Source organism: Panthera leo, chromosome B4, assembly GCF_018350215.1.
Source record: "Panthera leo isolate Ple1 chromosome B4, P.leo_Ple1_pat1.1, whole genome shotgun sequence".
Lineage (NCBI taxonomy): Eukaryota > Metazoa > Chordata > Mammalia > Carnivora > Felidae > Panthera > Panthera leo.
In genome coordinates, this window is record NC_056685.1 from 4,883,644 (window position 1) to 4,896,002 (window position 12,359).

A 12,359-nucleotide genomic window follows, 5' to 3' on the forward strand; every position below is an offset into this window, starting at 1 on the left:
GCCCCTGCTGGGAGCTGAGCCTGCTGTCCTCTCCTCCCTCAGACGTCCACCCCTCCCCCTCTTGCCGCAAAGTCTTCCCACAACCCTTTTCTAAAACTGCTTTTCCCCTTAACCGAGCCCCAGGGTCAGTCTCGGCCCTGCTGCCCTCCCAGACTGCCTCTTTCATCCTCGTACCCGCTGGCCTGGCACCTAAGTATTACAGGCGCTCCGTGGCTGTCGAGTGAGGGATGTGGAAATACAGTTCTTCTCTGTGCTTCTAGCCCGGCGGGCAAGGAAAGGCTCGCTGGGATTTTAGATGATCTTACCATGCAGGCCAAGCCGTGGGTTCTCGACTGGGGCAATTCTGTGCCTCAGGAGGCTGTGGCGAGAACACAACTTGGGGTCTACTCACAGTGAAGCCAGAGGACGGGCGTATGTTTAGCCATCGAAATCTGCACGTGGCCCCGTCCGCTGCAGCCACGCCGAGGGGAGTGAGCAGCTGGGGCGCACCCGGGGCGAGCCCCACTAGCTCTTGATGTCGGGACACAGACAGACCAATCGAGAAAGAACTGGTTTCCAGAGTTTGGCTTTATTTGCAGTACAGAAATCACCTGGAGCCATTCTGAGACAGACACCACTGAAGCGGAGGCTCTGTCAAATCAATACTGCGTCGCAGCTTTTGGTCCGTCGAAGAAGCCACACCTGGGATACAAAAGAAGCTTCTACGTTTACCTGCTTCACGATAGGGGCCTTTCCCCTCTGCTCTTCTCAATCTTATAAGGTTAAAACACCGCACACAGGCCTCCTCCAAGATGACTCGCACGGTCCGGAGTTGTGTTAGAATTTCAGGCCCACGGAACCCCAACTTGGGGCCGTGTTCCGTGGGCGCTGTCGTAATACTTGATAGGAGACGTGAAGGTGTAGGGAGAACGCAGGGATGCCGTCCCGAATTATGGAACATTCCATCTCGAATCTCCTCCATGTCAAGAGGACAGACGGCACGCCGCCCACCGATCCGGCTCTCGGGCGGCAGCAGCGCGCCTGCGAAGGCGGCGCTGATTAAAAGATACAAATCCTGTATCAAGTGCCCTGTATCAGTATCACAAGGGATTTTTAAAACTGATGCTGCACTAGGGGGAAAAAAAGCCAGTACTGGTTAAACCGAACAGAATGTGGTCACCCGCCAATTCTGAATAGCCACTCCAGGAAAACGAGTTAATACATGATATTAGAAAGGGGAGGAATATTTACTGGTACAGTGCTCTGCAATCTCCGTTTTGATTACAAAAGCAGGCCTTACAATATTGATTTCATACGATACGCGTCATTTGCCAAAGGTAAGTCTGTCCTAATGAGATGATAATCGCACCGCCGTTAGTCTTCCCCGTAGATGTCATTCTTCTTGCGCTTCATTTCCTCGAAGTCAAACTCGGATCCGGTCATCCTCTTATAGATGTCTTTAATGTCGTCACAAGTTGTCTCAAAGTGAGTTGTAGCATCGTATGCACGGGAAATAAAGATCTACAAACGAAAATCACAAAGACCTGAGACGCTGCAGGGGTGTCTCCCAATAAAGCCTGCGTGTTGATACTCTCTTCGGAGCGCCACACTCACCTGGCTTTCTGTTCCCAAATCTTTTGGTACAAGGAGGTCACTGATGCTAACAAATCTGGAAGGAAAGAGAGAACGGAGTCAGCAGGCGAGCGGACCCCAAGCCCACGCTCCCAGCTCTGCCTGAAATTCAAAACCCAAAGGACGAGACCGGCAGGCACAAGGCCCACACCACAGCCACTGGCGGCTCTCACCCGGCTCGCCACACTCCGTGCAAGTATCAATCTCGGATTTCAGCTAAACGAACACATCGCTTACTTCTGTTCAATTGGTTCCAAAAGCTCCAGAGCCGGTCTGATTTCTTTCTCCGGTTCCTTGGTCTCCACAGTCGTACTGACTATGGCGATGTACTTGCCTTGTGCGGCCACGTTGTGTGCGGAGGAGATCATGCAGACGTAGATATCTGGAAACAAGGGAAGGCACTCACTGCCGGGGCTTGTAAAGCTCGGGAATATGCGCGTGCTCTGGCGTCCCCCGTGTATCTCCTCGAGGTGTGCGTTAAAATTGCCTGGGACTGACCAGATCTTCTAGGCAAACCGGGTCACACACAAAAGTCTGCAAGTATCCGGCGACTTTTAGCCCACTGGACAGTTAAGGACACGCGGAGCCGTGAACCGCCAGGCTCAGGAGGTTTCTTTTCCCGGCTCTGCTACGGCTACCTACAGAGCCTCACAGAGCAAACTGACTGCTCTGGGGTCGTCTTCCTCTCCACGCCTTGCATTTAGAAAGGTTTATTAAGTACCGCCTCTTCATTTATTTATTAGGATAACAAAACTGCAAATCAGCATAAGCTATTCTTCGGTTGGCACAACGAACTCTGTCATTAGGGGCGCGTGGGTGGCTCCGTCAGTTACGTGTCCGACGGGCTCAGGTCATGATCGCGTAACTCGTGAGTTCCAGCCCCGTGTCAGGCAGGCTCTGTGCTGACCGCTCGGAGCCTGGAGGCTGCTTTGGATTCTGTGTCTGTCTCTCTCTCTCAAAAATAAACATTAAAAAATAAACTCCTATAATTCTTCCTGTGTCCCGCTCAGTAGCTACTTATTTTCCAATGTACAAAATCATGACTGAGCTCCCTTTGCTCTTTTGAGATTTTCACAGACCCTGCGATCTGCTTGGGGCCTGTGAACATCCCTCTGTTCCAGTCATGACCTGTGATTCTGGTTGCTCCCGTGGAAAAACAAACACAGCTCTTAATAGTGTGTTCAAAAGCTCCTGACTCCTTTTAAGTTGAAGATTCGATAAATATAAGCCTTAGGGCTTCACGTGGAAGGAAGATGGAAAAAGGTAGGGGATGCAGACAGCTGCTTAGCACAAACAGCTTAGGAATTACCAATTTTAGAAGTGAGTCCTGATCTTCCTCAGAGTATTAGGCTGACAAATCATGTCAGCTAATGACAGAAACCTCCAGAGGCACATCATCACGGACACCACACTCCTCTAGTCCAGCCCTGATCCCTCATTCTAGACAAGCGCACAGATCCAAGGCAGGGCTCTGGGACTCGTGTGCGCCTTCCCGTGTGAGGACCCCTCACACCTTGTTTCTCCTGTGTAACTTAAAGTTTCTTCACTATAACAGAGCAAATAAAATTAGGAACTTGGGACAAAACATGAAGCGAATTATATTTAACAAAATCCTACAAACATCTGCCGGATCCTCAAAGCTCACCCGACTTCCGATTGACTTGGTTCTGGGGAATGATGATCTGGCAGGAGTTGGCATCGTTGGTGTTCTTGATGGGGTGGCTGAGGATGCAGATTACTCTGAGCACCTGGCCCACTTTTTCTACTCGGTCTTGGACGTAGCTGGGATCACAGATGAGCTGCTTACAGCGAGCAACCTGTCACGAAACGTGTAGGTAACATTTATAATATTCGGCGTCCACAATGTTTTTGATAGAAGGTTGACGCCCCTGTCCCTGGAGTAGAATCTGTGGCCCTCATAAGGTTAACCGTAACTACGGACAACTTAAAACTAGTTTTGCCAACAATCCCAACAGAGTCTCCTGGAACAGATCCGTGAATTCGAAGTCCTGTTCAAGTATTCGGCAACCTGGTGCACAGCCTTTAGAAGTACAGGTTTTAGAACTGCACAGACAGGTTTCAGATCCCGGCTGTAGCCAACCTCAAAGGGTGGCTGTTGGGTTAAACGGAATACTGTACCGAAGGCTGTCATCACAGGGGACTGTCCCCAGTAAGAAGTACGTGTTCCGTAATTTCCTGAGAGGGAGCAGCCCTGAGAAACGAGGAGATGAAACTCCGTGCTAACAAAGACTCTGAGATAGCAGATTATTTCCCAGAACCTCCCGTGCCGAAAGCACAGGACAGTTACCAAAGGTCTACAATAGTAACGCTTCGTTCCGACGGCCACCCGGCGGGTGTCGATCACGTGGTCCTAACCCACGGAAGACCATCAAGAACACCGAAGTAGGTCTCTATCCCCCGCTTTGGAGCAGTTCTCACTCCTTGTGAGGGCTGCCATTTCACAAAATACAAATGACCTGGCTGGCAGACCCATGGCATCAGCATCCCCTGAGAACTTGTAAGAAACCGCAGGCCCACCGCATCAGGATGTGCACGTTACGAGGAGTAACACAGGTTTGCGTGCAGTTCAAATCTGAGAAACACTGTGCGAAACTCCACCTAGCCAACACCCAAATTAAATGATAAAGTCCTCAGTATCCACCCAGTCCAAACTCAACCAATAAATTATAAGCGGTACAAATAAAGCCAGATCTAAAGGCACACTCAGGAGACAGGCACCAACCTACACTACATAAATACACACTACTTACCACTTAGACTTCATCCACAATGTCTATTTCCATCTGAAGCGCTAATCAACCCAAGAGGAAATAATACTTTTTAAGCACAACATCTTTAACTAGTCCTTAGTCATTACAAATGACAACCTGCCATAAAGAAACCACATGTGGTCTGGAATCTAGCATCAACGTCCATTCTACATTATGTTAAATAACATCTCCTTCAAAAAAACATGGTATTTTTTAAATTGTAAAAGCTCTTACCTCTCCTTCAGATTTCACACCAATCACTTTTCCATTTTGCACAATGATTTCCTCAATTGGCTTGTTGAGCATGTAGGTACCACCATAAATAGCACTTAGCCTAAAAAAATGTTTGAAATTATAATTTATAATTGTGTCCATGACTAAAGTCTCCTTTCTTAGATCTTTGTGAGTTACACAGGCGACGTATATCTGCTCAATTTCCTTCTAGAAGGTATTAGTTTAAAAGTCATTAAAGCAACAATTTACAAAATAGAGTCAAAACCATGAAGTCTCACATTCAGTCCTGAATGCCAAGTCCTTTTGAAGTGCTTATGCTAATCCTCCAGCATATAAATGAAACTAAAAAAAAAAAAAAAAAACCAATCAGGAGGCCCTGGAGAGTGACTAAAAAAGCAGACTGACACTGGAGAAGAGACTTGAAGGAACGAGCGAGATCCTCTGTGGTTCCTATGGCTCTCCCCGCGAAGGAACCCCTTTCTCCCCATCCCTGTAACAGCGCGGCTAGAACGAAGCAGAAAGCCAGCGACCTCTTACTGATTCAAGGTGCCACAGGACAGAATCTGGGGCTGTCAAAGGAGATGAAAATTGTGGGAGGAAATCCACAAAAGGGCAGCCACCAAATCTATAAAATCTCTTCAAATCGTTAACTAACTCTGGAAGTGCTTGTACCTGAGAGATTCCAAGAAATCAGCAAAAGCAACAGCCAGAAGGTGAAAAGAGCGGAGCCGAGATTATAGCTGAGGGCCTTAAGGACAAATGGGTTTGAAGTCTGAAACTGCCCCATTAGAGAGCTTGGTCTATGCACATCTTGAGCTTTCCACTGTAAACCCCAGGAGGATCACACCTCATCACAGCAGGACTAAAGATTAAGCCAAAGAGAGACACACACACACACAAAACGCGCCCTCCCCATCCAACAAAGTGTCAACTCAAGCCTCAAAAGTTCAAGGTGCCTGGCCAATAATTTAACTACCCACTTGAGCAAAAATCGACACTCTTCAGAGAAAGAATCCAGCATCTCTAAAACGTGCCAATCAATGTGTCTAGTCTGCAGTCCACTATTCACCAGACATGTGAAGAGACGAACTGTGACCCAAAGTAAAGATTTCGGGAAAAGCAATCGATACAGATGCCCAGATTACCTACCGATGTTAACATATGCAGGGGTAAAAGGCCGCTATTATGTATACATTCAAGGACAAGCATCCTCATTCAAACAGACATTCAAGAACACATTATTAGCACAGGGGCGCCTGCCTGGGTGGCTCAGTCGGTTACACGTCCAACTCTGGATTTCAGCTCAGATCACAATCTCACGGTTTGTGAAATTGAGCCCCTCACTGGGCTCTGTGCTGACAAGTGCAGCCTGCTTGGGTTCATTCTCTCCCCCTCTCTCTGCCCCTCCCCCACTTGTTCTCATTCTCTCTCTCTCTCTCTCTCTCTCTCAAAATAAACTTAAAAAAAGATCAGTATAAATGTATCCAGTAGGATCAAAACGAGTAAACAGAATCTCATAAAAAAAAAAAAAAAACTATACTTAAAAAACTAGAAATTCTACATATAGAAGTACAGTACCAGAAAACAAAGTTAAAACTCACTGACTGGGATTCATAGGCTTTTGGAAATAACAAAAAAGGGAGCCTGTGAACTTGAAGACAAATCAATAGGCATTATCCAATATGAAGCATGGAGAGAACAAAAGTTAAAAAAAAAAAAAAGAAAAAAAAAGCAAAGAGTCTCAGTGACCTGTTGAAGTAATACCAAGCATCCAACATGCACGAAATTAGGTGTCCCAGAAGGAGAGAAAGAGGAAATGGGACGAAACATCTGAAGAGGACAATTATAAAATTCCCAATTTGATATACACGATTAACTCACACATCGAAGCAGTTCAGCAAATCCCCACGCAAAACCACACACAGGCGAATCCTAGCGAGACCGCCAAAAACCAGAAAGAATCTTGCAAGCAGCCAGAGGGAAAGACCCCATTCCAAACAGGGACACAGCGACCGAAGACAGGGCGGCCACCTTCTCAGCAGGAACAGCAGACACGAGTGAGGGAGCCGCAGCTGTCACGTGCGGAAGGAAAAAATCTCAAGCCGACAAACATCCTTCAAAAATGAAGGTGACAGAATACTTTCAGACGGATGCCAGCGGAGACCCCTCACCAGCAGACCCGAACTACAAGAATGCCACAGAAGGGCTGGACAGAGAGGTCACCACACGGAAACAAGGATTTACGAGAAGAGCAACACGGATGGTAACGTGGTAAAATGACTACTGTTCCTTCTCTCCGCTTTACACTGTTTAGTGCAGAACTTGTAACACCGCACTGTGGAGTTTAGTAAGTAGACGTAAATTACAGGCAACAAGAGCACTAAGGAGAACGGACCAAAGGTGTTGCGAAGTGGTTCTATCTTATGCAAACTAGCACAATATCCACCCCAAACAAACTGATAAAGGATGCACATGATAATCTGCAGAGCACTAAAAAAGTAAAAATAAAGAGGCATGGCTACAAAACCACTATAGGGATTAATCTGGAATGGTAAAAAAAGACTTCATTAATCCAAAAAGAGAAAAGAACAGAAGCGGGATAGAAACAGATGGGAGGAAAAAGGAAAACAAGCAACAGACCCAATCCCAGCCATATCAATAATTAAATAGACATAAACTGAACCAATCCCATTAAAGGCCAAGGTTGTCATACTGGATAAAAAAGCAATATTCAACCATATGCGGTCTCTAAGAGACTCACTTCAGTATAAAAACAAAGTATGAAAGTAAAAGAATGGGGAAAAAATATAAACAGGAAGCAAGCTGGAAAGGTTGTATTTAGCATGAGACAAATCAGAAACGAGTCTCACCTTGTTAAAGAACTCTAAATGTATGAAGTACAAACTGACAGCACTAAATTGAGAAAGAAGTAAATCCACTCTCTTGGTGGAAGACTCCCTCTCAGTAACAGAACTAGAAAAAGAACCCGGAAGAACACACGTGCGAGCAGCTCTCCCAGCTACCCGTACCGAGCACTGAGCCCACCACACACCGGATGTACGTTCCTTTTTCAAGGGCGCACTCATTCACCAAAATACATCGTTTATTTGACCATAAATTAGGCCTTAATTTCAAAGATTAAAATTTTACAAGTTTATTCTCTGATCATCGCGGAACTGCATTAGACAGGAGTAACAATACAGTATTTAGGAAAATCTCAAAATGTTTAGCAATTAAGCGCTACCCTTTCAAGTAACCCAAGGATCAAAGAAGAAAAACAGGAAAGATAGGGTACCATTCTGAATAATACATATTTAGAGAGAAACTTGAAGACTTTTTTAAATCCTCATGTTAGAGAAGGAAAGTGAAAATCAATGATCTGTTTCAACGTTAAACAGCTAGAAGACGGGCACCTGGATGGCTTCAGTCGGTTAAGCGTCCGACTCTCGGTTTTGGCTCAGGTCACGATCTCACAGTTTGTGAGTTCTGGCCCCGTGTCACAACCCACGCTCTCAGCACAGAGCCTGCTTGGGATTCTCCCCCTCCCTCTCTGTCTCTCTGCCCCTCCCCCACTTGTGCTCATGCACTCGCTTTTTCTCAAAAATAAATAAATTTTTAAAAAATTCAAGAATTCATTTGAAATGGTCAAATTTCTTGTAACACAACTGATGAAATAAGAAACGGGACATTTGAGTAGCCTCATTTTCAATTCCTATGTGTGTTTACACACACATACACACACTTGCAAATTAAATCCAACAATAAATTAAAAGAAAAATACATCATGAATTAAGTGTTGTTTCCCCTGGGAATGCAAGGTTTAATATCCAAAAAATAAATCTGTAGTTCACCATAATAACAGCATAAAAAGAAAATCTGCATTATTAACTCAATGTCAATATCCATTCATAATAAAACAGCAAGCCAAGAAAGAGGAATTAATTTCAACAAAGCCACCTATAAAAACCCTATAAAAAACATTTAGTAATAAATAAAGCAAGGATGTCCACTGTCACCAGCAAAGAACTTTACTTTTTTTTATGTTTATTTATTTATTTAGAGAGACCGAGCACGCCAGTGGGGGAGAAGCTGAGAGAGAGGGAGACAGAGAATCCCAAGCATCTCCGTGCTGACAGCGCAGAGTCTGACGTGGGGTTCAGACTCACAAACCATGAGACCATGACCTGATAAGAAATCGAGAGTCATATGCTTAACCGACTGAGCCACCCAGGTATTCCACCAGCAAACAACTGTAAAATAAACTGGAAATAATTTCATTAACAGCAGCATCTAAATAACTTATTTGTGAATAACTGAACAAGAAAGTTGCTCAATCTCTACAACGAAAGCTACAAACACTGCTCCAAAAAAACCTAATACACGGAGAGAGCACGCTCACGGACTGCAAAACTCCACATTAAGATACTGTAAACTCGACTGCGATGAAAACCTCAGCAATTTTTTTCTAGAAATTGACAAGCTGTTCTAAAAATGTATGTAGAAACGCAAAGGACCTACCAAAGAGCCAAAACAATTTTGGAAAAGAACAAAATTGGAGCTGACTTCCATTACTTGATTTCTAGACTTCACACAAAACTACACTAATGAGGATGCTGTGGCCAACAGCATAAGAAACATAAACCGATGGAACAAAACCGATACGTATCTATGACCAACCGATTTGCCACAAAGGCACCAACACAGCTGGAGAAGAAAGTGTTTTCAACAAATGGTGCCAGAACAGCTAAACATCAGTGTGGAAAGATACGAACTTCAAGCCATACCTCACCTCACACACCGACATTATTTTACAATGAATGAGAAATTTAAACATAAAGCTAAGACCATAAAGTTTCCAGAAGAAGACATCAGACCCTATCTTTGTGCTGAGGCAGGCAAAGCTTTCTTAGATAGCACCGAGTAAGCAGTAAACACAGCCAAAAATCTGGATATACTATCAAAATTTAAAACTTGCACTTATCAGAAGAGAAGCCATTCACTGGGAGGAAGCACGTATAATACGGACTTCTGACAGAGACCCGCTGCCAGAATACAAGATCTCCCACAAATCAGCAAAGGAGAGGCAACCCAACGAACGTTTAAAAACGTGCAAAAAGACACCAACACCACAAAAGTATACAAATGGCCAGGGGATCAACACTAGTTCTCAGGAAATGCAAATTAAAGCCCCGATGAGACAGCATTTCACACGTACGTGGGTGAGTAAAACCGGGAAGACTGACGACACGAAGTGCGGACAAGGAAGCGGGGCGACAAGAAGTCGCACGGGCTGCGGAGCGTGTAGACGGCACGAGCGCTCCGGCGAGCGGCTTGGCCGCGTCTCCTGGAGTCAAACGTACACTTTCCAGGTCAGCCGGCGGTGCCGCTCCCGGACACTTACCCAAGAGAAACGATACCCTACGTCCACAGGAACTTTTACACAGAAGTCCATCGTAGTTTCGGTCAGAATACCCCCCAAAGTGAAAACAACCCAGACGCCCACTCACAGGAAATTGTGCCGTATCTGTGTTTTTCATATAATGGAAAACTACTCAGTATTTTGAAAACGAACTAAAATACATGCCTCAACACAGATGAACCTCAAACAGATCATGAAGCAAAAGCCAGACACAAGCGAGTGCATATTCTGTTACTCCCTTTATATGAACTTCCAGAACAGGCACAAGTCAGGTACGGTGACAGAGCGCATGGCGTGGGGGTGATGGCCGTCGTGAGGCGGCGGCAGGGGGACTTCCCGGACAAAAGGTTTTCTTCTCTTGATTGTCGCGTTGGTTACACAGGTCTGACGGCAAACTAATTTTTTAACTGTAGACTGGCGGTTTCATTATGTGTCAATCTTCTGACAATAAAAATAGAAAGCATCTCCTGGCTCCCAGACCTCTCACCTCATCGCTCACAACCACGTGTCACGCACCCCCGCTGAAGAGGGGACCCGGAGTCACAGGGGTGTCGGCAATCAGGGCAGCGACGGGCACTCACCTTGCAAATCCCTGGGGCAGCTCTCCAAGGCCATAGAGAGGGTAAAGGTACGGGCTTTTGCCGTATCTTGCCAGAGATTCGCTGTAAAGTTTAATCCTATTGATGGTTTCACAGCATGGTTGATCTAAATAGCTAGAAATAAGGAAATAAATATTAGAAAATAAATAAAGTGTTTTTTCTGAAGTGATTTCATTTCCCTACTTTCCTATTTTACGGAAAAGTTTCCATACCACTAATTTATAGCTAGAGGCTTTCATAATATAACACGGTTATCTTTGTTTTGTTAGAATTTTCATTTTGGAGAAGTGAGAAATTCAGCGACAGTTTCAAGAAAAATACAAATCTAACATGCAAAAAACTTACTCATCGGTTCTGTAAAGTGCCAGGGCATGGCCGGTAAAATCTATGACATCTTGTCCCAAGTCAAATTTCTTGTACACATCTCGCATCGCAGTCTTCATAGGATCGATGCCCTCAAAAGTCCTGGGATCTTTTTCGTCAAAGTTGGCAACATACACTAGGAATTTTCTGAAGCGACGTTTTTCAAACAGTCCCATTAAGCCTAAAGAATTTGTCAAAAAGCAAACACTGACACCAGAACTCTGAGGAAAAGAGAGCGTGAGAGGCAAGCTGAAACGTGCCACGTTATTATCTGAGGCTGTGCTAATGCAATGAGAGACTTAAGACGCAGGGGCTCAGACAACATGGCTTCTACCTCCACTACCCTTTAAAATAAACCGACATAATGACAACAGATCAGTTATTAAGTCTTCAATTTTACAATTACAAGTAATTATAACCAGTACTTAACTAAAGGTAATATGCGTAATCGTGTCTCTCATCAGGCACAAGGTGAACAGGACCCCGAGAAACTATCCTTCACCAGGGCATCCACCCGAATGTCCTCCTCTGGACAACTGTGACCTCTACTCAGCCAACTGCCTAAAACTCTGAATGTTCTTCCTTTATCCTGTGTGCTACGATTCCCTCTAGAATTTCACAGAAAAGATGATTATGCTGCCAATCACTTACTTCAATAAACTCCTAGATAATCAGCCACTTTTCACACTAAAATAAAGATGAGGAGACAGGTATAAACTAGTTTCTAAACCCTCAGCTCTCTTACTAGTCAGTATTCCTTCTAGAGTATACAGCTTCTAGAAAGACAAGGCCTTCTTCCCCTTTCCTAAACTGTATGTATGGCTACCTTAAAAAACAATAAACTCTCAGGCGCCTGGTAGGCTCAGTCAGTAGAACGTGGGACTCTTGATCTCGGGGTTGTGAGTTCGAACCCCACACTGGGTGTGGAATGCTTTATCAAGAGGCTGGAGAAGACCTGTTCAATACCACTCAGGAGCAGGCTATTTTCCCACAAACTAAATATGGGGAAGTATCAAGAAAATGTAAATACTAGTTTCAGAGTGCACATTTTAACATTATGATCAGTAAATACTCTGGAAAACCACAGAAACCTGGTAAGAGATAGATTCTTTTTTTTTTTTTTCCTAAACGTTTATTTAGTTTTGACAGAGAGCACACAAGCGGGGTAGGGGTAGAGAGAGAGGGGGCCATAGGATCCAGAGCAGGCTCTAAGCGGACAGCAGACCTGACGTGGGGCTCGAACTCATCCGACTGAGCCTCCGAGGTGCCCCCAAGAAATGGATTCTTAAGTCACATGATGGCAAATGTCCTGAGGATTAGCTACTGGGCTCTGATCTGCAAATTCCAAACACAGATTCAGAG

General features: G+C 44.9%; 1 protein-coding gene across 1 annotated transcript in view; it reads right to left on the minus strand.

The window, feature by feature from the left end:
* Positions 1–549: 549 nt before the first annotated feature.
* The window catches only part of GDI2 (GDP dissociation inhibitor 2), a 34,180-nt gene continuing 22,370 nt past the window's right edge, over positions 550–12,359 (minus strand). Inside the window, exons 5-11 of the mRNA XM_042944763.1 lie at positions 10,980–11,178; positions 10,617–10,748; positions 4,617–4,716; positions 3,257–3,428; positions 1,849–1,993; positions 1,594–1,648; positions 550–1,500 (exon numbers count right to left, since the gene is read on the minus strand). Coding sequence (XP_042800697.1) covers positions 1,354–1,500; positions 1,594–1,648; positions 1,849–1,993; positions 3,257–3,428; positions 4,617–4,716; positions 10,617–10,748; positions 10,980–11,178 — 950 coding nt within the window. The 3' untranslated portion in view covers positions 550–1,353. The remainder of the gene's footprint in view (positions 1,501–1,593; positions 1,649–1,848; positions 1,994–3,256; positions 3,429–4,616; positions 4,717–10,616; positions 10,749–10,979; positions 11,179–12,359) is intronic.